Genomic DNA, 24378 nt, shown 5'->3' with positions numbered 1-24378 from the left:
CTATTTTTTCCATGTAAATACTCTAAAAATAGGGACCCTGAACACGGTGTGATATAAAACTATATAGCAATGCATGTGCCAACTCGTATGGAAGCTAATAAGTTCATAGAGCTAACTGCTGGACACCTCACTTGACCTCTGGGTGACACAGTCTCTGGCATTTTTCCCAGTTATTTCTGCATTTCTCAGTTATCCATGCATTAAGCCCAGGGACTTGTGTCTCACTGCAGAGCACCTTTCAAAAAATCATTACCTGATGACCTCCAGAGATGGAAAATCCAAGGTGCGCTGTTCATGTTACAGTCAATGCATCAGTCTCATACAACAGTATAAATGGGATATGACAATTCAGTATTTGCATGACCAGAGCACACAGAGGGGTCAGTGATCTTCTTCATGGTATTCACCTCCATCAACACCCTTGGTTCTTCTTGGCTCTCCCCAAGCATCCTTCCTGCATGCTGCCTCAAAATACTTTTTCACTCAGCTTTAACAAAAACCTACTTTGTCTTCCCAAGACATGCCCTCCTCCTTCTGTGGATATGCTTTGCCCCTCCTCAGTCAGTATGAGGCTGCCAAACAGAGGCCTGACCATGGTCTGCCTCGCTGCACATCTCCAGCACCACAGCACCCAGGGCTTTGCCAGGGGACAGCTGCCAGCAGTGAACCAGCTACTGGCACATCCTGCACTTGGAGTTGGGTCTGGGACAAAGATCTTCTGAGAAAGCTCTGGGGTTCCAACCGTAATGCCAGGAGCTTTGATGTTGATCACCCCACCAGGACACAACACAGTTTGAGCATAAATGTTGCTGCTCAGAGCACATATGTGACCTTTGTAGCACCATAGGAAAGGCAGTGGCTGCAGGAATTGCAACCAACTACAGACTTTCTTGTGTCTACCCTGGCCCTGCAGGGCCACCTAAGGCTGGCCATGACTGTGGGTGGGTTGGTGCTACTGAAACACCAAAAGACCTGAAGCAAAGAGAGGCAGAGGCTGAAAAAAACAGCTGGAAGGCAGAATAATCCGGAAAACAGTTGTGCCAAAAGGAAAGAAGAAGGGACGAGGAGTCAGATGTCAGCTGGCAGCGCCACGTGATTGCAGGGAATGCCAGCTCAGGTTTGGCTTGCCAAAGTGAAAAAATATCCTTGAGAAAGGTCAGTAGGATTTCTCTGTGCTGGACTGGCATGTGCCTCAGGTTTGCATTCCCAAAAAGGGACTTAAAAATCCCTAGGGTGGCATGCAACAGGGGCTGCTGGGGCTGGGAGAAACAGGGTGATCCAAAGAGAGGAATCCCTGATTTAGCAGACGACTCGAGGGTCTATAGGGGCTTGAACAACAGTGGGAAGGCACATTTGCAACAAAAATTCAATGGTGTTTAGCCTCAGAGCTAACAAGGAGTTATTTAGCAGGCTCTAACTAGATGCAATTGGATAAAACCGTAAGGAAGACCATCAGGAAAAAACTGCCAGGGCAGTGAACCAGTTCTGGCTGTAAATTAGACTCCCAGAGGAACCTGTCCAAGTCTCCACCTCCCCCCTCCCCAGCACATGCTACCACAAAAATACCAGAAAATGCACAAAAGAAGAGAGCCCTCCTGAGGGCAGGAGATGATGCAGCCGCTTCCCTTCAGCCTCCTTGGTTCTTCTGAAGTCTGTGTGCTACCATGGCTGTGATGGTCGGAGCCTGAAGGTGAGCAGCTCCAAGCCCTGGCAGGGGACCACCACGCACTCTGCCCACCAGGACAGGGTCCTGCAAATTGGCTGAACTCAACTGTGGGTTGACCAAGAAGAACATTTTTCTACACAGCTTCTGGAACTTGAAACAGTGCTATATTTGGCTACCGTACAATTAGTATTTCCTCTAACTCACTGCCTCTTTCAGTTCTCTTTCTTTCTTTTCCCTGCAAGATAGATATCTAAAAAATTAATCAAACAGCTAAATTTGAAGTAAGGGAGAAATGCGAGAAGGCAAAAATAACCTTCTGTGCACATGACATGCTGCTGCCTGTGAACCTCAAAACTGATGAGACGTTTCCATTTATAATTTATTAAAAATTTGCTGGATTTTTGTCTTTGGAAAAGGGGAGGGGGAAAAAAAGAGAATCTATTAAACAGGAAAGAAAGAATAGCATGGCTGCATTTAAAAACAAGTTAAACCAGAACGTGTGTCTTGATTTTCAAAGCAGCTCATGAATAATTCAGACTTCTAGGGCCCTCCCCACAGACTTAGGGTCTGTCTTACTTCTTGACTCCTCCACCCTTCCTTCCTCAGAACTGATGCAAAAAGAAAAATGGAGCCAAAAAAAGTGAAAAGAAGAAAACAAAATGAAAAAAAAAAAGAACCTTCTTTGTTTTGAGTAGAATTTTAATCTGTGGCCAAATTTCTGAAACCAGTTCTACTGGAATACCAGACCTGATGGCAAAGGTTTTCACCTGGTGAAAGTAAAAGCAAAATCTGGCACCTTGTACCTTCCTGGAAAGCCACCAATCCATTATTAAAGTTCTTTAGAAGCCAGGACAGCCTGAAATTACATTTCAGAGGGCTGGAACCATGGATATAAAGATTCCTTAGGGAGGATGCTTTCTGACCAGAGCTTCCTGGCACTGCATGGCAAATTAAAGCAGAGGAAGTCCCCATCCTCACAACATCTCCTTAGCCTCAGCCGGAGAAGCACAAATCCAGCTCCATGCTGTGATAGCTCAAAACCACTTTAAATATGAAGGGAGTTGCAGTGCTTATAGCAAAAATCCATGCAAATAGCCCCGAAACAGGGCCTGTGATTGCCCTTTTGCTGCAGTTGATGGAGTAGGGACTTTAAGGCACTGGATAGCTGAAAAAAACAAATGAGAGTTTGATGGAGGAAACTGTCTCATGGCCTTAATTATTAACAGGAGCGAGCCTCAGAGAATTAGTTCCATTATTTACTAATACTCGACTTTGATTTCAGCCTACACAAACATATTGGGTCAATAGAAATACTGAGACAAGCACCGAAGTTAAACGAACAACTTCATTCTGTCAGAATTACTTGGAGCAAGTTATCAAAGTAATCGATGGCATGTAATAACCATAAGACAAGCGGTCAATACATTATAGCAGTCTAAGGCAGGGGATAGTTTTAGCAGAGAGTGATCAATGGCACCCCAGGAGTGCCAAAGCACTTGGTGATGAAGTGATGCCCATCATGAAATCATCAGAGGGCCCTGGTATGGTTCATGTGGGTGCAGCATCACTCTCTGCAAAGGGCACCAAGACAAGCAAGGTTTTCTCTTCCCTATAAAAACTCCAGGATCCTACACATGGGGTTTAAAAAGGAGATCCCATGCCTCCATGGATTGACCGGTGTTGGCACAGCCACCCCGGGGGCTGCGGTCAACCCTGGTCTATCGGAGACCCCCATCCTTCTCTCCATTGGGAAGAAGCCCCTCTCCCTAGTGCAGTGACTGCCACAGTGATACCACATCCTCCCATCAGTGGTTCCTGCATCCGCCAACTCACATTGCAGCATCACTTCCACTCCAGCACATCATTTGTTCCCAAGGAGCCCAATGTGTACTTTTCATCTGATACTCAAAATCACTTGCTTTTAAATACAGCTTGTCATTTTTAGATGACTAAAGTGTCAAAAACATTTGAGATCTAAATGAAATTTTTCCCTTTTCAGGATGAGAAAAACAGATTCCTTCAGCTTTAAGTTTTCCCATCTTTTTGCTTTCAGATTCACCAAAAGCTTTGCTTCTGGTTTATCCTGAAATTGCTACCTCCTGCCTTTTCTTTTTCTTAAATAACCAAAGAAACATGGTTATTCACTCAGCTCTACTGAGCCCTGTCTACCCACACAGCCGGCAAATTCAGGCTGCAGAGATGTGGCACTGACAACATGGACATAAGCCAGGTGTGGGGAGTGGAGTGGATCCCACCACCCACTCTGTCTCAATTTCCAGCTTCAGGCTCTTGAACACAAGCAGCAGTGCCCGTACCCAGGCATTGTTCACCTTGAAATGGAGCAGCTCGTCCTCAGGGTGCAGTGACTGGCAGGTCACTGTCTTTTATTAAATTCCCAACTCTCTCTCCTCCGTGTCCCCCACCGTGACAGGGACACGTGGTAAGATCATTGCTCCACAGACAGATATCTCGGGAACCAGCTTTTATCTCCGGGTGAATGTGTCACAAAAGTGGAGCTAATTAACTGGGGCTCTGTTTTTGAAAAAGGTTAATATTTTATCACATGTCTTCTGTCTTGAGGAATAATTAGCCCTGGCAGTACTAGCTGTGCCATTTCCCAAGGGACTGAGCAAGAGACTGGAGGCTGGAGAGAGACACGTGGTATTGACGGATAGGCAGCGGCTCAACTCTGGGCTAACAGTACATCTAACCAGCGGTCACTTCTCAACACAAACCAACCTGTCACAGAATATTAACAGAAGCAAAATCCTGTTCCTGTACATATTCTGCTTGTCCATTCCATGCCCTCGGGTGGAGGGGATACTTTAAACCAAGGCACTGCGACGCAGCCAAGAGTTTCACGCACTGACACTGGAGCACCAGTCCAAGTCCCTTCTCCCCAGGAAGTGCTGCTATTGCCAGCTCTGAGGCAGTCTCTTCCCTCATTGCTCCAGCACCCCAGTCTGCATAACAAAAGAGAAATCCCAAAGGCCTTCCTAACTCTTCCATCCCCAAAACAAACCTGTTCTTATGGGAGGAACCAACTGCTGAAGCAAATTCCCATAGGGATTGCACAGAAGGTGGTTGCCGCAGTAAGTCCTCATCAAAGGTACATTGCACAACATCTCTCCATGAGGCTGCTAAGAACAGGGCTGGCATACAAGTAGGGTAAATGAAGGAACTGAAAAAGGATGAGGGAAGGGTCATTTCAGATCGACCCAGAACTATTTTGTGCATGCATTTTTCTTGGCAAAATGCAGGGGATGGGTGGGTGGGGAATTTCCAAAATGAAATCAAAACTGTCTCATAGGGAAACAAAGCCAAAATAACTTAGGGGAAAGAAATCTGTCGCTTGGAGAGGGGGGAGAAACTGTTCTCTCCTTTCTTCTCTCTGAAACAGCAACTTTTGGCAAGGAAAATGTAAGCCCACAAAATAAAGGTATTCTCCAGGGAAGGGACAGCTGGGATGGAAGCTGTGCCTGCTCCCAGGTGAGGTCCTCAGATTCTTTCTAGGAGGGTGCCTGTCCCATGCAGATGCTCTTCCTACCCAGTAAGACACTGAGTGGCTGGGAGAAGGGACAACTTGGATAAACAAAACAGAGCAATGAGAAGTTTAGTATAATACCATGATGTCTGCTGCAACGGTCCAGTCACACCCACTGCCAGCAGCCAGGTTCTGAGACACGGAGTCTGAGACACCCACAGACTCCTTCAGTACCCACACTGCCGATCCCCTTTGCCCTGCAGACACCTTCTAGACAAGAACACAACTCAGGAATCATTTCTGCTCACTGTGCAGACAGGTGCCACAACTCACACTCCTAGCACAGCCCTCTCAGAGATAACTAGTTTTACCCTCCAGAAAAAGAAATGAGTAACAGCCACTTAACTGACACATCCTCCTGCATCTACAACACCCGCCTATACACTTCCATCAGCTCCTCATACAGTCTAGCTCACTCCTCAGCTTGTTCTCAAGAGTTCCCCTCATTCTCCTCATATAAGAAAAGGAAAAGGAGAGGGGAGGAATAGCACTGCAGAATAAGCACCATCACATTTGCCATCGCCCTACAGCATCCATAATCGAGACGCAACCAACTCTGCTCCTGGAGAAACACCAGCCTACCCCTACTCCAGCACCCCTTCCCAGCACCATTTTTAATGAAAGCCCCTCAGCCTGCCTTTTCTCTAGGCAGCCCCTCAAGATACAAAACTGCACCATCTCATGGCACTTCAGCTCCTGCCCCCTTGGTGACTGCGAACACCCACAGTCAGAGCCCAGGACTCCAGGGCATGATTCGCAACCTGGGATCAGTTGAGCTGTGGTCCAAAATCGTGAGTGGAACCACTGCACTGCCAGGGTGAGGAAGACATAGCATCTCTGAAACCAAAAAGTTGGCAAAAGGTCCTTTTGCTGCGGTGCAGTTAGACTGGCAGTGACAATGACCCTCTCTCTGTGCCAAGAAGGCAGTGTTGACTGACCTGACCCACCACCTCTAGCTCCAGGGAGTGCTTAGGTAGGGCTTGGAGGGCAGGGCAGCACCACAGGCTGTCTCAGACATCAAAGCAAAATCTGGGATTGGGTTGGGATCTCAATGCTTGGAAGCCTCTCTCCTGCCCAGGGTGATCTGTGCAAGTCACACAGGGTGGTTTGGATGTCCATCATGTCCAGGGAACACACTAACTCCTGATAAAAGCATGGGCAGAGCCAACATGGGCAATGTCAGAAGCCCTGTCACATCTGAGGAGGGAAGAAGAGGCTCTTCAGGACAAGTGAATGTTGGGATGATGGTCCAGGAGCACTGGCCAAGGATAGCTCTCAGTTCAGGCATGGGCAACCATCTCAGCGGAGATGTAACTTCTCTCAGTGTTCAAACCCACTATAACCCCATTACATGCAGATCCTTCTCATCAAGTCTTTCTTCCCCCATCACAGTTGGTGAGTTCCCAGACAGACCCATCATACTTCTCGTATATGCTCTCCAGGAGCAGTAGGTGCAACTGTTGGAAAGAGGCACCTTGATGCAGGTGTTCCCCCATCTATGCCAGACACTAACTCCAGCAGAAGCAGGTGAACACGAAACACTAGATTTTTGCAGTGCCAAAATGGTCCAGTGAATATTTCCCTCCACTTTCAAGCAACCTAATGGAGTGGAGACTCCATGAGATTTTTGTCCTTGACCAAGTTTTCTCAAGCTTTTCTCAACACCACCATTGGCAAAGCCTTGTAATGTTAAGCCAGAGAGCGCAGTACACGAGTGCGGTAATGAAGTGCATCACTCTTAAGTGATGAACCCCAAAAGAGGAGACAACAGAATTCCCCTCACTGCTGTCCCACAAAGAATGAGCTGAGGCCACCAAACATATCAACATCACCCAAGCAGCAGCACAGGCTCCTGTGCTTGGTAATCACACGGATGAAGGTCTCCAGTCACCTCGGCAGTCCTTCGGGACGACCACACAGCGATGCACAGATTTGATACACAGATTTTCTACTGACATAACGATCAATCCTGGGAAAGCCGACAGGCAGTGAGGACAGGAAGCTTTATCAGGCACGGTTCGATGTGCACCTACCCCTCCTCTCATTGAAATGTTCTTGCTATGAGTGACTGGACAAGATACAGTTAACACAAGCACTGCAAGGACAGCAACTCCAGCAACTTCAAAGCTTATTACCCAACCACAGGGAGCTGGGGGAAAAGAACTACAAATTCCATGTGCTGCAACCAAGGTTTTTACATTACATACAGCTTTTACAAAATGCTGGGGGCAAGCCTGAGGGGCAGGAGTCCCAGTGGGCTCATTGGTTTCTGCATTGAGACAAACCTGGGCTGATTACATAGCTGACCCAGCTTTGAGCAGGAGGCTGGATTAGAGACCTCCTGTGGTCTCTTCCAGCCTCAATTACTTTATGATCTTATGAAGTGCCTGATTCTGATTAATAGCTCTCTTGCTTTCCTTGCTTAGCTGACAAGAATTGCAAATCTCAGTACTCCTTGTTCTCTGTGCTACCTGAAAACAATCTCTCCGTGTTTTGATCACATACCTGTTCCTTAAACCCCCTTGGAGTTTCAAGTTCAAATTCACCCAGAAAACCAAGTGCAAAATGCCACTATGTGTGATAAGCACTCCAGATGGACTGAATCTACAGTGTGCAGAACTGAGCTCTTTTGAGTGAAACACTCAGATTTTGGGCCACCTATACTCTTAGGTTGGTCAGGTTTAGCCAACAGACACACAAAAAACCAGTGTCAGCACAGGAACTTTGGGCAACAAACTGGTCATCACAACCATGAGATGCTGGTACAGCTCCCTGACAGGGGCTAGGAGGCCAAAATAACTATTGCATGGTAGTTTGGGGGATGCATTGCAGTCCCTTAGTCAAACTATGCCTCATCCTTACGTCTTTGGCCAGATAGGACCTTCCCAGTTTGCATCCCCTAATTGTACTTTGGGTTTCATGCTTCAGTTCAGCCAAAAGTCTCAGCTCTCCAGTAACACGAGTCCAAACTGTAAGTGGCAGTCAGTGTAAACTCTAGCACAAAGCTATAGATAGTGGGGTTTGATAAGGGGAGCTCCATACTGGGTATTCTGTTAGCAGACTGAAAATTTTCCCAGCTAGGGGAACTGACTGCTAGTAACCAACGTGTTTAAGAAAGATCTGAATTCCTGGAGTGCTGAAGAGCTTGAAAACAGGGTAACTATAATACAAAGAGGTAATAACGACAATTTTCTAAAAAATAAAATAAATCCCAGCATCACATGACAATCCACTCTTACATAGACAGTGCAGCTGGATCTCAAATAGTTGGTCGGTGGTTGGCAATAGTGTGTGGAGAGCGAGCTGGCTGCCCAAAGCTGTGTCTCTCACAGACTTTCACCTGCCCAACTGCATTAATAAAAGCTACACAACATACTAAGATACATCTCCAATTTGTGCTAGCTATTTCTACCATCACCAAAGGGTTATCAGGTTGCACACAAGAGGTGTGAGCAATACTCTCTCTGCCCAGCCTGTGAAAGTTTCAAACTGAGGCCACAAAAGCCATCTCACCAATGGCAGAAACAAAACCTTGGCCAATACAGGCAGTTCTAGCTTATCCCCAAAACATAAGCCAGCCTCTGCTCTACTTAATGGACTGTTCTCATATCTTCATCCCAAGAGATCTCAGTCTAAGGAGGTGATGAAAAAAACACAGTGTAGAGTGCTAACCTCTTGGAGTCTGGTGTCCAAGAGATGAAAGCAATCATGCTGTTTCCTAATGGAGATATTTTCATCTCAAATGCATTTTCCACCATAGATTTGTGTAACTGCTCACCTGCAGGATCATGCTGTGCTCTTGCTGTCACTAGAAAGAAGGAGACCAAGACCAAAGACAGGGGTATCCCAGATCTTCTCTTACCCAGCTATTTCAGCCTTAAAGTGCTTTGCATCTTTGGAGAGATCCAGGGACAGCCCTCATGCATACACGACTTTGCCCAAATGTGATAAATTTTATTTTGTAATGAAATGACAAATATCCTGGCCCTACCCAGAGAACAGTGTAAAAGCTGTAATAACAGATCAAGGGACAGAAAAACTCCTGAGGATATTGCTGGCAGCCACACAGCAGCTAATAATGAACACCAAAAGCAAGAAGAGACCTGTACCCCCTTACATCCAGCCACTCTAAGCCCTAATAAGGTACTGCCACCCTTCTCCCCTCAGGATATCACACATTTCTCATGGGGGAGCACTGACACAGGGACCCCGAGCGCACACAAGAGGGTGCAGGGCAGAGCAAAGACAGCAGAATGCACACATGGTCACACAGGGTCACCTTTTCCAGCTTTCAACAATGCCAGGTTCAGAGATGTGGCGGCATTTGAGCACTCCCTCTCCCCCATCCTCCTCACCTGGCTCTCTCCTTCCCATCTTAGACTGCACAGCTCCGTCCATCCTCACGGACAGGTGTCCATCCACCTGCACTGCACTCAAGGCTCCTCTGCTCAGACCTGCCCCACTCCCTGCTGCCCCACCACCCCTCTGCCCCGAGCAGATGCACCCAGAAGCATCAGGCACAGGGAGACCACACGCGCATGCACCCGTACCCACACCACTTCTTGCCCTGGTCTACCACACAGCTCATCTCAAGTCAGCAACTCACAAGGCATTGCTTCAGTAAGCAAATTTTAAAAATAATAATCCCTTGGGACTTAGTCTGCACTACGCAGGAAAGTGGATTAGCTCAGCTACAGTCCAGAGGCAAAAGTGAAAAAATGTATGGAGTCAGCAGAGGGAAAGGCAACAGTAGACCAGAAAAACCTCTAGGTTTGGTTCTGCTCTCAATTGTTCAAGGTCCACCTGGGTAACATCCCTGCAAGCCTTCCCTCGAATTCAAAGTGGGTTTGGCCACATGCTAGGTATTTACCTGCTTCTGCAGGTCTAATGTTCAGGTAGAACTGAGGACAACAGAGCAGAGCAGAGCCTTCGATGCACCCTCTCTGGGCTTTTCCACATATGCCATTCTCCAGACACTTGGTTCTGTTGGGGACTCTCAAGAAACCAGGCAAGAAAGGTAAGATGCTTAAACTCCTATGTGAGGTACAAAATGCATTTCTAGATGCTGAGACCCAGTGACCATCTCCAGTGACCTCAAAGTGGTTTTGGTCTAGCAGGAAAGGAAGTTGAAAGAAGACACAGCAATGTGAGAAGTCCAACGGCATCATAAACATGCTAACCCAAAGGCAATGCTGTCAAAAACTACTTTTCTCCTCTTCGACTCTTCACTTCCAAGAAGACGTTACAGTATTTTCAGTGCACTTGACTACTTGCCACTCCTGGGATGCAGTCATCAACTCATCCAAAAATGGAGCCACTTCAAGCTCTGCACGCGACACAGCTGCCCCCTTGCAATTGGCAGGTGGATGTCGACACACGTTCTCATGTGCTGTGTGCCAAATGTGCTCACATGGGACACAGGGATGCAGGGAAGGTGTTCAGTGGCAGAGATGCACACTCAGCCCCACATGCCCATGTACACAGGTATGACACCCAGCAGAGGTGACCCTCAGGACCATGTGCTCTTCCCAGCCGTTCCCATGCACAGCACAGTCATGTATTTTTGACCACCCCAACAACAGCTGCTCCATCGTAATGCTGAATGTGCAAGCTCTGCACCCTTGGGATGCATGCTGAAATTAATGGGTCAAAACAACACTGCAGTGTGTAATGCTTCTGCTTGAGGACTGAAATCCTGACATTTCTGGACCTTGAAAATGCCAGACAGCAGCTCTCTGCTCCAGGGGAACATCACAGGCATCGCGTACCTCTTCCCATCCCTCCATGAACAGTCCATATGAGCAGAGCAACCAGCCCTGGGCAGCTCTCCTACCCAATGGACACTCTCCAGCTGGCACTGCAAAGGGATTTGAGCGAAGAAACTTGGAGGAAATCTTATGGTGTGTGTTGTTCCCTGCAAAGGGAATAGGACAGACTAAAAGGGCAGAGCTTTTCCAGGGGGCACAAGCTGGCATGATCTGGCTTCTGGGCTGCCAGGATGCTCTCAACTTCATCAGACAGTGCAACACATGATCTTCCTATCTGCAGTATTCCTGCCAGCCTCGTGTTTCAATTGCAACTTGATTTTAGCAGCTGCTTTCTCTCTTGGAGACACACACATACTCACACAAACACACCTCTTAAGCAGTTGTAAAATTAAATTTCAGCCAGGTAGGTAGGACCTCTTGTAAAGCACTTGGGACTCAGGGAGGGAGGGAACTTCAAAAATCCAGTCTTTTGCTGGAATTTGAGAGGTTTCTATCCCTGGCCTCCTTGCTTTATCAGCTCTTGAGACAGCACTGCTAAACGCGTATCGGCAGTGTGGAGGTAAAAAGTAAGGCAAATAGAAGAAAACAGAGAGTGGGAGACACTTGAAGCTGTCTGACATGATTTGCAATAGCTAGAGAAGTCTGCTGGAGGCTCTCACCTCTCCTCCAGCCTCTCCTCTACTCTCCTTGTCCCTGAATTCACCTCTCTGCTTCACTGCCATCAGTCAGCACAAACCCCCGCTCAGGCTGGTGCTGGCCATGACTTGTGGTCCCAGCCCAGCCTGGCAGCCACAACTGTGGCATCTGCACATCTTTCAAACCCACTGGAGCATTTGGGAGGCAGAGGTCAGCCTAAGCAGCATATGGAGCGATTGCACGGTGAATACCGGCCTCCTCAGGAGCTGTCTGCCACAGATGGAAAAAGCCCAGGAGCCATCACGACAAAATCTTATGGCTGGGGGCGACGCATCCTCCCTGTCAGCTTTCCAAGCCAGTGAGCAATATTGGAAACCTCAGCTCCTCTCCCACTAGTGCACACGCCCGTCACTGACTCATTCACTGCCGTTTCAGTCCTGCGGTTTGCCAGTGGGAGTTGTAGAAAGTGGGATGTGGAGATGAGGTAATCCCAATGGCATGTGGCTACCACGATGGAGGGGGACTAGCCACCCACTCCAGCGGTATGAGCTGGCTGTGCACAGCGTGGACGTGCCACTAAGATCCAGGTCCAATCTGCTGATGCAGCCACAGGGATTTTTTAACCTTAACTCTGAGTGGGGATGGGATATCCCACCACAGGACCATAGGAGGTCCTCTCCTGGAGAAAGGCATCCCTTTATGTGGTCCCAGAGCTTAGTCAATGTGCAACCAGGAATGGAGTTAATGGCACCGAAATGCAAGAGGGTCACCAGGAGCAATGCTCCAGCTGTGAGATCTCACAGGCCAAGTGACACAAGGCATTGCACAGAAGGCATGACATTTCCCCGGCTGAAATCACCCTCAAACCAAGCACAAGGTCACAGCCCCACACTAGCTAGAGACAAGCAAAGAGAGCCACCACAGTTTCTCCAGCTATGATTCCTTGGAGCACTGAAATTCCTCTCCATCTGAAACTATTCCACTGGCTGTAATTTAAAAACAAAATCAATCCAGCAAACATTGCTAAGCAACTGGCTGTCAGTGCCACATCCCATCCCATCGAAAGCATTTGCCCTCTCCATGGCCTTCTGGCAAGGAGCTTGCTGCTCAGCCTTTGCCAGATTTTGCAGCTATTGTTGGCAAGTCCAGGTGCCTGGCCGGATTACCAAAGAAAACTCCAGGAAATCTTCTGCAACCATCCTAATGAAAAATAGCCCACAGAGAAGCTGCAAGGAGCAACATTCCCACATCCCAGTCCCTAGGATCAGGACTACAGGCTGTGGGTCTCGAGACATTACCATGGTCTGCAGGCCTGTGTACCTCAGTGCTGCCACGTGTCATACAAAGGGGATAAAGGATTGGGAGTCAACACACTGGAAACCTGGTCACAGAGCAGAGCAATCTGCTTTAAGCAACAACATCTGACTGAGAGGCTGAAGGAGAACCTGCTTGCCCATGGGTATGAGCTGAAGAGATGGGTGAGACCCTCTCAGAAGCCTCCTAACCCCTCACGTGAGCCAGGCAGGAGCCCCTTGACATGGCAGTGCCCCTTAGTGTAGGATCTGTGACAGGATGTATCTTCCCCCAGTCAGCTGGAGCAAAAACAAGGTCCAAATCCTTGGGTTCACTCTCAAACAAGGAAGCCCAAACACTTCCAGTCTGGCTCAAATGAAGCAGCCTAATCTAGGTTTTCCATTGAAACCAAGCCCCTAAACACAGCCTCCAGTAGGTCATGCAGCATGAGCCCTGGGGGTGTCCCTTCTCCCTGGTTCACAGAATTCTACTCTTCCCTTTGCAGGAGGGACATCTCCTAGCCAACACCATGCTCGACTCTCTTTGTATATTTCCATGTATATTCTTGCATAGCCATCAGCAATTCGTCCCTGCTTCAAGAGCAGGCCACACTTATCCATGCTTCCCCACACAGTTGTACTGGACAACGCAAGACCAGCTTCTAGGTCACATGGTAGTGCCTGAGCATCACCTGCAGCAGCTCCCGGGATACCTGTGCTGTAAACAAGGATTATCTTTCCTGAGAGGGCTTAGCTATGCACTTTCCTCCCTCAACCAACCAACAATCCCAGATTCTTTTCCCTCCTCCATACTCCCCATCAGCGCCTGCCTCCCCCAGATCTCCCGGCAGCCCCATTTCCTCTGTGGCCGCTCTAATGCTCGGCTAATGGCGCATCATCCACAGCATTCTCCAGACATATTCAATAAATCAGAATCCAATTACCGGGTTAAGGAAATTGGAAACAAATTAAATTATCCCCAGCCCCTCCCAGGTGCTGTGCCCTCACTTCCTCCTTAATGAGAACTTTTCTTTCACAGGAGCACTCAGCGCCACATCTGCCCACCCAGGAACAAGGTGGCTGCCACCGCACAGCACGGGTATGGCAAAGGGGCAGCCGAGTCGATCTTCCCTTTTAATAGGGCAGATGGTTAATATCCCTGGCATTAATTCTCTCCAGGAATAGCACACTCGCTCTCTGCTCAGCTATAACAGGCGTCTGTCAGGGCTGACAGCTCCTCTACAGAGAAAAGAGCATCTGGTCCTTACTACAAAAAGAAGCTAAATAAATAAATAAGCACATTGCTTGTTATAGGGCAGGAGAACTGGTGCTGTTTCAGCATTTCAGCCTAAATGCTGCCTTTGAACTGGAATAGGGGAAATTCAGAGTTGGGTCAGATGCCGGGAGTGGAGTTGCTCTGATCTGGGAATAAGGTGCAGCACGGGCCATGACCAGGTCCAGCACAGAGCTCCCACCGAAGCAGGACTTCCCGCAAAGGGCTCCCAGGAGAAGATTGTAGAGAATGGCTGCTGCCAGCAAGCTGGGACATGATGCCAGGCAGAGCTCCTTGGAAAGGGCTTGCACGGCTGTGGGCTGGCGACTGACAGCAGGGGCCAGGCATATGCTGTGCCCTCAGAAGACAATGAGGAAAACTGCGTTAAGGGAACCTTGGGAGTTTTTTCTTCACCAGTGGGACACCTCTGCATCACTCCATCCAGCAAACTAACAATTAACCCCACTGACCTTCAATAACCTGCACCCATAAAGGGCAGCTCTTCCCTGATGAGTCTGGAGAGGCAACGACAGGAGGCTACAGCTGCGCTCTCAGCAAGCAAGGGTGCACCAAAACTCCCATCCCACCCTTCTCGTGCTGACAAGGAACCAGGGCTCTGTCTACAACACAACCCTTGCTGCAATCCTCCCTGCCTCTCCCAAGGGGTCCTCTGGGTGCCAGAGGATATTTTTTACCTCAGTGGTTCTGGAGCAGCCAGTAATCAGCAAGTTCTTACCCCTCTCTCCCTCTCACTCAGCCATTGTCTCTCATTCCCCACTCCTCTCTCTGCAGAGCCAAATCAATGTTCAACAGTTATTTTATCCGCCTTGCACCACTTCACTGCATTGTCTGCAGACCAAGAGCTCCCAGCAGCAGTGAAAACTTTTACCATCATGGAGACGTGTTCTTGCACACCCATTACTTTTCTGAAGCTAAAAAAAAGGCTTTTCCTCTCTTTCCTTATAGTCCCAGGAAAATTTATATAGGTTTTAATTACTAGGTTTAAGACTTCCGGACATGCTAAGAAATCAAGCAAAGTGAGTCAATCCTAAAAATATAACTCAGGCAGAAGCAATCCCAAGAACACCCACGGGGTGTGGGCCAAGGGCCCAGACCCACCTAGCACCCCAAAACCATGGTCCTGAGGAGAAACGGAACTATCCACCCATATAATGAAGTTTTATGAGATCAGGAGAAACCAAGGGGGAGGTAGAACCTGTGATGGCGGGTGTCACGGACAGCACGGTCACTGGGGATCCTCTCGCTCTCCCGCTGGTTAAAGGCATGGAGCCGGTACGGGTCCTCGCCGCCCTTCCACCTCCGGGCACTCAGGTACCTCCGCTCTTCAAACTGATCCCAAAGGTCGTCCCAGTCCACATCCGATTCCTGCGCGCACAAAGTCAGCCCCGTTAGAGAGAGGAGAGACCAGAGGACACCTGACCCCACTCCGGAGATCCTCCCAAGTCCCACCAGAGGTCAGTTAGCCCTGCAACATGGGCAAGCATTGCAAGAGCAGGCCAAGAAGGAATCCCATTAAGTCTTCAGGGTTTATTTTTTTTTCCTTAGGTCCCAAAACACCATGTCAAAGAGAGCCTGCCAATTTGAATTTAAAATTACTAATCTGAAAACAAATTCAGGTCTCTGGGGGATCCCCCTCTCAAGCAGCATGGTCTCAAGAAATATAAAAGTGCAAAGGTTTTGTAAGGGTTTTAATTTCTCTCCAGCCAAAAACCAAAGGTATTTTACATCACTTGACCCATCACCCCTGTAACCCTTCAGGCAGGAAAGGGCTACCAACAGGAGCCGTTTCATCAAGCACAGTCCCACATTTCCGCAGTCACTCCCTAGGCTGAGGGCTGACTCCAGCAACAGGACTCTAGAAGAAGGGGGCCACCATCCTCCCAGCCCAATTTCAGCCCATCTTTGCCACAACAAGTCTCCCACTAAGGTCTTCAGCCCTACCACAGAGAGAAGAGCAGGCAAGCAGTGCTTGTGTGGTCCCCCCTCCAGAAGGATGGAGGAGCTGCACTTTGGGGTTACCCAACAGCTCTGACAACCATCAGGGGTTTAAGCATCTCTTGGTGGCTTGGCGCTGGCGGGGGGGTTTAAGCATCCCTCCACAGCATGATGCTGTCAGGGGGTTTAAGCACCCTTTGGCAGTGTCTGAGCCAGCCAGCACAATACCATGCTGATAACATCTCATCGTTACAGCAGCACAACCTCTTTGATCTCAGCCTACCTGTAACATGGAGAGATGCAAACGTTTACAGACATCTCAGCCCTAAAGAAAATTGTGATCTTATCCAAAAATTGATCTTTTCTTCTTCTTTTCTTCTTTTTCCCCCTCCTCAGTTCACACCATCTCAAAGCCGATTTTGCCTGCTAATAGCACAAAATGAAGCTTTTGAAATGGTTGATTTTTATCCTGTAATTGATTTTACTCGCATCTGGCAGCGCATTTTCTGTAGTCATAGGAAGGGGAGAAGGGAGCACTGGCTCCTGCAAGTGAACCACTGAGGGACCAAGCCAGGCACCTCCAAACACAGGATGCCCCACATTGCTCTGGGTTACAGCAACGTGAGCACTTCCAAATAGGCAGCAAAGCCCAGGGATGTAGGGGCTTCCAGACATGGGGTTGTATTCATCCTCCCCTGGTGCGAACCCATGGCCTTCTCAGGAGCTCCTCCAGCATTTACCCCAGTGGGGGAATATCAGAAGAAGCCACCATACTGGGAGAAAGTTAATCAAGACCAAGGGAAAGTTAACCAAGGCTGTGAGAAAGTTATGAAACCAGTAAGGTCACTGCAGGAGGTTTACGAGGAGGATGTACAGAACCCGCCTGCGGACTTTTGGGAGGACCGACGTGCTCAGGGTGATAAAAACTGTTTATGCTTTTTTTCTAAGGCATCTTGCAAAACGTGATTTACTGCCACAGTAAAAGATCAGGGAAAAGAGAGGCGATTGCATCGCGGAGCCACCGACAGCCTGATGTTTATAAGATTTCACGATGACCCCGGGAGGCCTAGTGCCGCTAAAACAACCGCCACGGAGTTGCAGTCTCTAAATTTTAATGCTGTGAAGAAAAATAAAACTTGGTTTTATCAAACTTAATAAGAAAAACGGCTTTCAAAAGTGGCCACGTAGCACTTGAGGCTGTAAGATGTGTGAATATATATGTTTGTTTGTTTTTTTGGTTTTTAACGTTAGTTAAACCCAAAAGCCTTGGATCAGCTAGAAGGGCACAGGTGGGAAAGAATCTGATGGCTCAGGTGGGAGGACTGGTGGATTTCTGCAAGAAACCGTGGCTCCAGGAAAACTGGAGCTTCTGCACCTGCTGCAAGGGCAGTGATGCTCTGGCCAGGCAGCAGAAGCAGGGGTTCAACACACAACAGGGTCCTGGCCTGTGCTTCAGGGTCTGGGATGGCATTTTCCCAGCATCCATCTAACCCCAGTAATGTTCTGTTGCTGGGGAATCCCAGCAGTAAATCAATACAAGGACAAATACCACTGGCTTATCCCATGATATTTGCTTCTCCTACTGCCATAGATATACCTTGCACCCCAGGGTTGCATTCTTGGTTTGCTCTGCAGTGAGTAACTAATACTCCTATGAAATCTCCACCTGAAAGACATCAGCCCCCACCTTGATTCATCGAGGCTCTCCTTTTTGGGTTGAGGAAAGATATCAGTAGGATGGTTACTAAATACTGGGTAATTAAATACACACCTGAGATCAAGAGCAAATAGATGCCAGAGATTAAAGAGTTATTTTAATCCCTATCTGGCCACAAAACAAACCCAGAGATGGGGTTAACTTTCTCAGCCAGAAGTAGATACCTGGGAGGGTCGTTCACTTTCAATCCACATCACCTGTCCAAATCTTCTGGGTGCTCTTTCTACCCCAAGCCTCCCTACCAAAATTGGAACAGGATGCTCAGACACACATGCACACCAACCTCTGCAAAAAAACCCCTGCACAAAGCAGAGAAGGAAAGCAAGGCAGCATCCTCGGATGAAAAGCTGCCAGCTATGCAAATCATGGGAGGCAGGAGACCTCACCAATGCAGGGATTCACCTGTTTCTTGGCGCCTGATCAGGGACAGGGAATGAGAGTTAAAGCATCAGGAGAAATCCCCTTTACTCATCCAGGGACAGCACATCGGTTACAGGTTACCAGATAAGGTCTTCATCATAATATTTCCACCATGTATTATCACCTCTTCCTCACACCAGAATTCTGTCTTGGGAGTTATTTAACTGATATGCAGAAATCTACATTTAATTTATTATGATCTAACTCACTTTAGAGGCCAAATTACCGTGCACTAGAAAAGGATCAAGTCAATACTCCACTTGCCTTTCTATTTATCTTCTACAGGGTTCGTCTCTCCAAGTTTCATATTCATTTTCTCTCATGTACAAATAATAAATTTTCTTTTTTTTGTTGGAATTAGGTAATTTCTCTTTCAACATTGCAGTTTAATGGCTGGTATTAATTATAGGAAACACAGTCAATGCTTAAAAAGAGTTTGAAAGACTCAATGAGTCTGAAGGAAAGAAATGAAAAATATATCCAAGGGGCAGCTGTCTGCTCTTGGCGAAGAAGTGTTGCCCCTTCTGACACCGCACTGGGGGGATCCCCAGGGCATGGACAAAACTCATTGTGGAGAGGAGCTCCCTTCTCACACCAGCATCCAGCCACGAGAAAGGCTCACCAAGAGCTTTCTCTGCTATCTCACTTAAAGAACCCCCCCCCAAAAAGACCCACTAAAGGCACCCCCCCCAAAACTGCCCGCCCCCTTGCTGGCAAAGGGTAAATGGCCCAGAGCCAGCACGGAGGCAGCTTTTCACCATAACTGCACATTAAAGATTAAAAGCCTCTCAGTGCAAAGATGTCGTTCGTCATCTGCCTCCTAAATCACGGCTCAGAAACAAAACAAAAAAAAAAAGGGGGGGGGGGAAAAAAAATTAAAAAAAAAAAAGGAGTGGTGCTGCAGGGGGAAAGTGGGTCATTAGCAGTAAAACTACAATTTTCTGGCAACTGCTAATGCCTTGTTTATGTGGATTTCTGCGAATATGACATTTTAATGGCATAATAATTGTGTGATTACAGTACAGCAGGGATTGCTGGAGCGGGAAGGAGGAACAAGCAACTCAGCCGGCTGCTAATGCAGGCCCACAGCGTCCCCATGGGAAGCTCTGCTCCTGCAGGCAGCCCCCAGCACCCCTCACTGGCATGGGAGGCCAGAGCAGGCTGGACACTGGGCAGGGAGCAGGCATGTTGTGGCAGCACTTTGGCTGCTGTGAGGCAGCCCAGCAATGAAAGGGTATTTCAGGTGAAAAGCCTGGCCCAAGCACAGCCAGCGGTGACTGGGGACAGGCAGATCACACCGGAACCCAGGACCAGCCTCCAGCTGCCCAGGAAGACAAGGAGTGGGTGGTGCAACCCAAAAGCAGATTCTGATTCACTTTCTTCTTTCATGGCACTGTTTTAAAATAGAGAACTTAAACCTTTGCTAAAATAAAAGCCATTTTCCTTTTAGGGATGCTGAGTTTTGCCTTTAGACCAGAGTGAATTGGACTGGCACCATGAGCATCCTTGCAGGAGGCAGCAAACCCAAGCCAGCCCAGTGGGCTGACAGAGCTGACAGGGTTTGACAGGAAGCCCCATCTTTGGCCAGAAAAGACGTTCTGCCTGTGCAGGTGCAATGATGATCCCAAAGGGGTCTGGCAGCAGCCAAACATGCCTCTACCTCCATTTGCCTCACACCCAGCTTTCCCTGGAAAATCTCATCCCTACATAATCTCTGACCGAGCACTGAGCCTTCCCTGGGACTCAGGCATTAAAAAATAGGAGGGGAGGGGGAAATAAAAAATTACATCTGGCTATCAAAAGTTCCAATAAACAAGTGAAAGCTCTAGAAACTCAGAAGCCGTGTGGCATGTTGTTCCCTGGCCATGCTCTGTCACTCCTCTGCCTGCTAGGACATCTTTGTGTTCAGCACAGCTCAGGGGCACTGGAGGCAGAGGGCAATCTTCCAGCAGGAATTGCAACCAGGCATTATACAAATGAGATTTAAATGTCCCACTGAAGCGTGGGGCCTCTGCAAGCAGGAGGTTCAGTTATAAAGCTGTTACTGGCCGAGGCACAAATGCCATCTGAAAGGATTATAATACTTCAAACAGGATAGGGCTCATCCCTTCTTGTCCCCCGGTGCCAGGACATGCACTAAGAGGGTCAGCAGCACCAGAGGGAAAAGAAGTGGGACAGGATCACACTGCCTTCATCCTCATCCTTGAATAACCCAGATGGAGCACTGAGGTACAAGATCCTTCAGTCAAGCTTTGGTATAGTTTTCTTGACACCAGAGCCCAGTGCCTTGGCTTAGCCCTGTGTAAGCAGTGCTGTGCACCCCCCCAAGATACAAGGGGGAGACAGACAGAGCACCATGGCCTTACTCTTTGCCCCATCCAAACTGCATGTGCTGGTGCCAAAATCAGGCTGTGGCTCTCTGGAGAACATGCTTCACATGCTCCAGTACATCAGGTACCGTTCAGCGGCAAATCAGTAAGGACCCTGGAAGCATCACAACACCTCCTTCTTCTTACACTCCTTCCCCAAACTGCACACTTAAGCCAATCAAGCACTTAAATACAAACTGAAGCGGCTACAGACATTTGAAGGAATCCATAGAAATCCCTGTTTAAATGAAGTTAAGCACTTGTTAAAGTGCTTCAATGGCTCAGTGCTGCCTTCTGCTTTGTGCTGACCCAAATCATGCACTAGAAACAGAGGTAGCTCTGGGCCCTGGCCATCATCCACCCTAATTGGTCTTCTGACCCATGGAGATTTTAGCTCCAGATTGAGGCCCATGAAACTCCTCTTCCTCTTGCACTGGTACCTGGGCACAACATTCACGTGTACCTTGGTGGCAGCTTCTCTGGGACCCCAGGGGGACACACAGCAACTCCAGGATCCCACTCTGCTCCAAGGAGGACCAGCATCTCCCTCTGCTTGGAAGTGATTTATTGTCTCTCAAGGAAAACCTGCAGATCTAAGTCTGCTCTGACCCCACTTTGGGGGATGAAAGAACAGAACAAAAAAAAAATCAAACAAAATTTTAATACAGATACCTAATTAAAGCAAAGTACTTCTCCAGCAAAGCCTATCCTGTAGCTCAGGTCCCTGGAGAAGCTTTGAGCATTCACCACTAAGCTTCTCGTTGCCACTGACCCTTCCCTGCTCATGCACATCCACAGGCACACTGCTCCATCTTCAAAGGATGGAGCATCATCTCGTCTGCCAGCTCAGCAGGGAACACAAGTCCCTGAGGACTTTTCAGTACGTGCCCCACTTTCTCACTTGGCCCTGGGGCCAAGACCATACTATCACTACCTTTTCTGCCCTTCCTGCCCACCACCCTTCTATTATTCTCTCCTGTGGTAGCACAAAAACATTTATGCAATCAAGACACCTTCTACATCAGGCAACAGGAATTATAAAGGCTGGAGAGGGGCTATGGAAGAAGACTTGATCTTCAGGAACTACAGCTGCAACTTCAGCCTGGATGGAAACATCCCCATTCCAGTGTAGCAGGATGCTCTGCCTGGAATGGGGTAAAACAACTCAAACAACACCCTATTTTGCAAAGCTATCTGTGGTGAACCGAGGAGGGGGTGTCACGCTGGTTTTGGTGTTGAGTCATGCTAAAACCAGTCTGACTTACCAACCCCAAAGTTAAAAATCCTGATAGTGAGGTGAAGATGTGGCAGATATGGTAAAGTATCCTTATCTAAAAATGCTTAGCTGACACAGCTGACCTGGGGACACATGAATGACAATCAATCACTTTAGACTGAAAAAGTCCAGTCCCACTTTCAAACGGCAGGTTCTTCTAACATACCCCTTCTTGTAGTGTATGTGGGGATTCCTCTCTTGGCTGGGGATGCCCCACAAGGTCACTCCTCGAGGCTGAGTGAAAGAGATTTGCCCATGGTCATTGGTATGGGTGAATAACATCAATCTCTACTTAATAATTTTTTCTTTTTTGCTAGCTTTAATATATTTGCTTTAATAGAATTGTTTTGATACAGTACACTATACTATACTACACTATCCTAGTAGTTTTAGCTTCTCTACTGTGTAGTTAAGATATTTTTGCCTAATCATTTATCATAATAAATCACTCATTTTTATATAAATATATCTGGTTTGCCATCCTTAACCCTACAGAACAAAGTTGTACAAAGGTTCAATCACACCTCTATAATTCCTTAGACTTAAACGGTTGACAAAGTCTAGGAATCAGATTGGAACCAGCCACACCCAGGCTCCACTCTGAGAAGGAGTTTAGAAAGCAAGGGGGTCCTTTCTGCACCTTGTGACTCAGCGGGAGGGCTTCTCACATAAACGTTGTCTGAAGGAGTGTCCCCACTCCACTCGTGACATCAGGCTCTGGAGAAGGCTTTGCAGTGTCTTCCTCTTATTGTCCCCACACTCAACTGGCATCAGCTCAGGTGGTTGGCCACTGATTCAGTGCAAGGAGCTGACCCAGGGCTAGAGAAACTGGGCCACCATTGAGTCGATCACAGCTAGAACCATCAATTTGTGTATCTGTGGTAAACAATATACGTGGTCTGAAACACCCTCCAGAGGCTTAAATCTGCTAAAGTCTCCAGCCAAATACAACAGCCTGAAAAGCCACTGGAGAATTACTGATGCTTTTTCCAATAAGGGCACCAAAGCTTTAATTTTAAAATGGATGCCCGGGGCAGCCACCAAAATGGGGAATTTATTTGCAAATCAGGAGCAGGGGACTCCATGTTGCATGGAGGGAAAGATGACAGATTGATTGCCTTGATGAAAAGCCGAATTTTGTTTCCAGGGCTTCCCTTAGGAGAAAGCAAGTCAGCTCAGAGTTCACATCACACTTATCAACAAGTAACTGCCACACTGGTAGCAGCGTCAGGTTAAAATATACCCACATCTCCCACAGGCAGCCTGGGCCACAGCTTCACGTGTGGACAATGCTTCTATTTACTGGCTGTAGCATCAGGCCACCATCCTGCCTCTACAGAGGGAGAGGCAATGCATGCTACCAGCCAGCATCACATTCCCTAGCCAGATGCCAAGGAATTCCCGTGGTGACCCTCATCAACTCCAATATACTGAAGAACCTCCCACCTCTCTGTGACAATGAAGAGGAGGGCAGGATCCATGCCACTGACTTTTAGAAACAACATCCAGCAACAAAATTCCCTGCGTTCCCACTTAGAAAGGTGGTCCTCCTTCTTGGACCCCCAAAATCAGGTGTGTATGTAAGTGTCTCACTGTGTAAAAAAAAATTTTATTTTAAATTCTTTAAAATAAAAAATTAGCCCATAGAATAGTCTGACATATGGAGACAAATCCTGTATAATTAAAAAGGAAAGGAAGCCGATTATATCCTCCTGGAGAATATTCCTGCCTGCTTCTGTTTTATTTATACGTTACAGTGTATAATGAGCTGAATATTTAGGAGGTCAGCACAAACGAAGCTGCTGACTGGACAAAAGAGAAGATCCAGCTCTGTCTGTGCTGGGAGCCAAGCAGAAGGATAGCAAGGATTTTTGGTCATCTCCTCCTCCTCCTACCCACAGCTCTCCTGAGATGCTGCACGACTGTTCAGTTCAACTGCTTGTGCTTGGGCTGCATCGGTCTTCCTGATGCCTCTTCCCAAGTCTCCACCAAAAAAGGTATTCTGGGTTTTCCCACAGCCCCCTGGAAAGGATGAGTGATGCCAGTGCAAGTCCATTGGCCCCTGTGAAGTCTTCTAATGGGGCTGCAAATGGTAATTCTGGATGGCAAACAAAACCATTTAGGTTTTAAGAGTCTATAATAGAGTCTCTGCTTCCACTGAGATTTTTTTTTTTATGTCAGTTTAAAAAAATCTAAAAAGGTGGAAAACCTCTGGACAGGCAGCAGCTCTGCTCCACAACGAGTTGAGCACCAATTCCCAACCCAGCTCCCACGAGCTGATGGGAATGGTCCCCCACCAATGCCCCCACTGCCGCTCCCATCAGCAGTGGGACACCTGCAGCTCCCTTTGTCTCCCTCCATCTTTCTCCACCTGCTAGCTCCCACAAGTGCCTTTGCCCCCTGCCAGAGGGGATTCCCTCAGCAACCCTCTCCAGGCTCACCAGGGTGCCAGGAGACTCCA

The 24378-nt window shown here is 47.9% G+C and overlaps 1 protein-coding gene across 1 annotated transcript in view; it reads right to left on the bottom strand.

The window, feature by feature from the left end:
• Window positions 1-24378, bottom strand: part of GALNT14 (polypeptide N-acetylgalactosaminyltransferase 14) — an 86874-nt gene that overhangs the window by 35863 nt on the left and 26633 nt on the right. The window contains exon 2 of the mRNA XM_027696536.1: window positions 15396-15565. Within this exon, the coding sequence (XP_027552337.1) occupies window positions 15396-15565 (170 nt within the window). The remainder of the gene's footprint in view (window positions 1-15395; window positions 15566-24378) is intronic.

The sequence above is a fragment of the Neopelma chrysocephalum genome, unplaced genomic scaffold, assembly GCF_003984885.1.
Source record: "Neopelma chrysocephalum unplaced genomic scaffold, ASM398488v2 Primary Assembly neopelma1_108, whole genome shotgun sequence".
NCBI classification, from domain to species: Eukaryota; Metazoa; Chordata; class Aves; order Passeriformes; family Pipridae; genus Neopelma; species Neopelma chrysocephalum.
The sequence above is the reverse complement of the archived record's forward strand: the minus strand, read 5'-3'. Positions and strand labels throughout refer to the sequence as shown.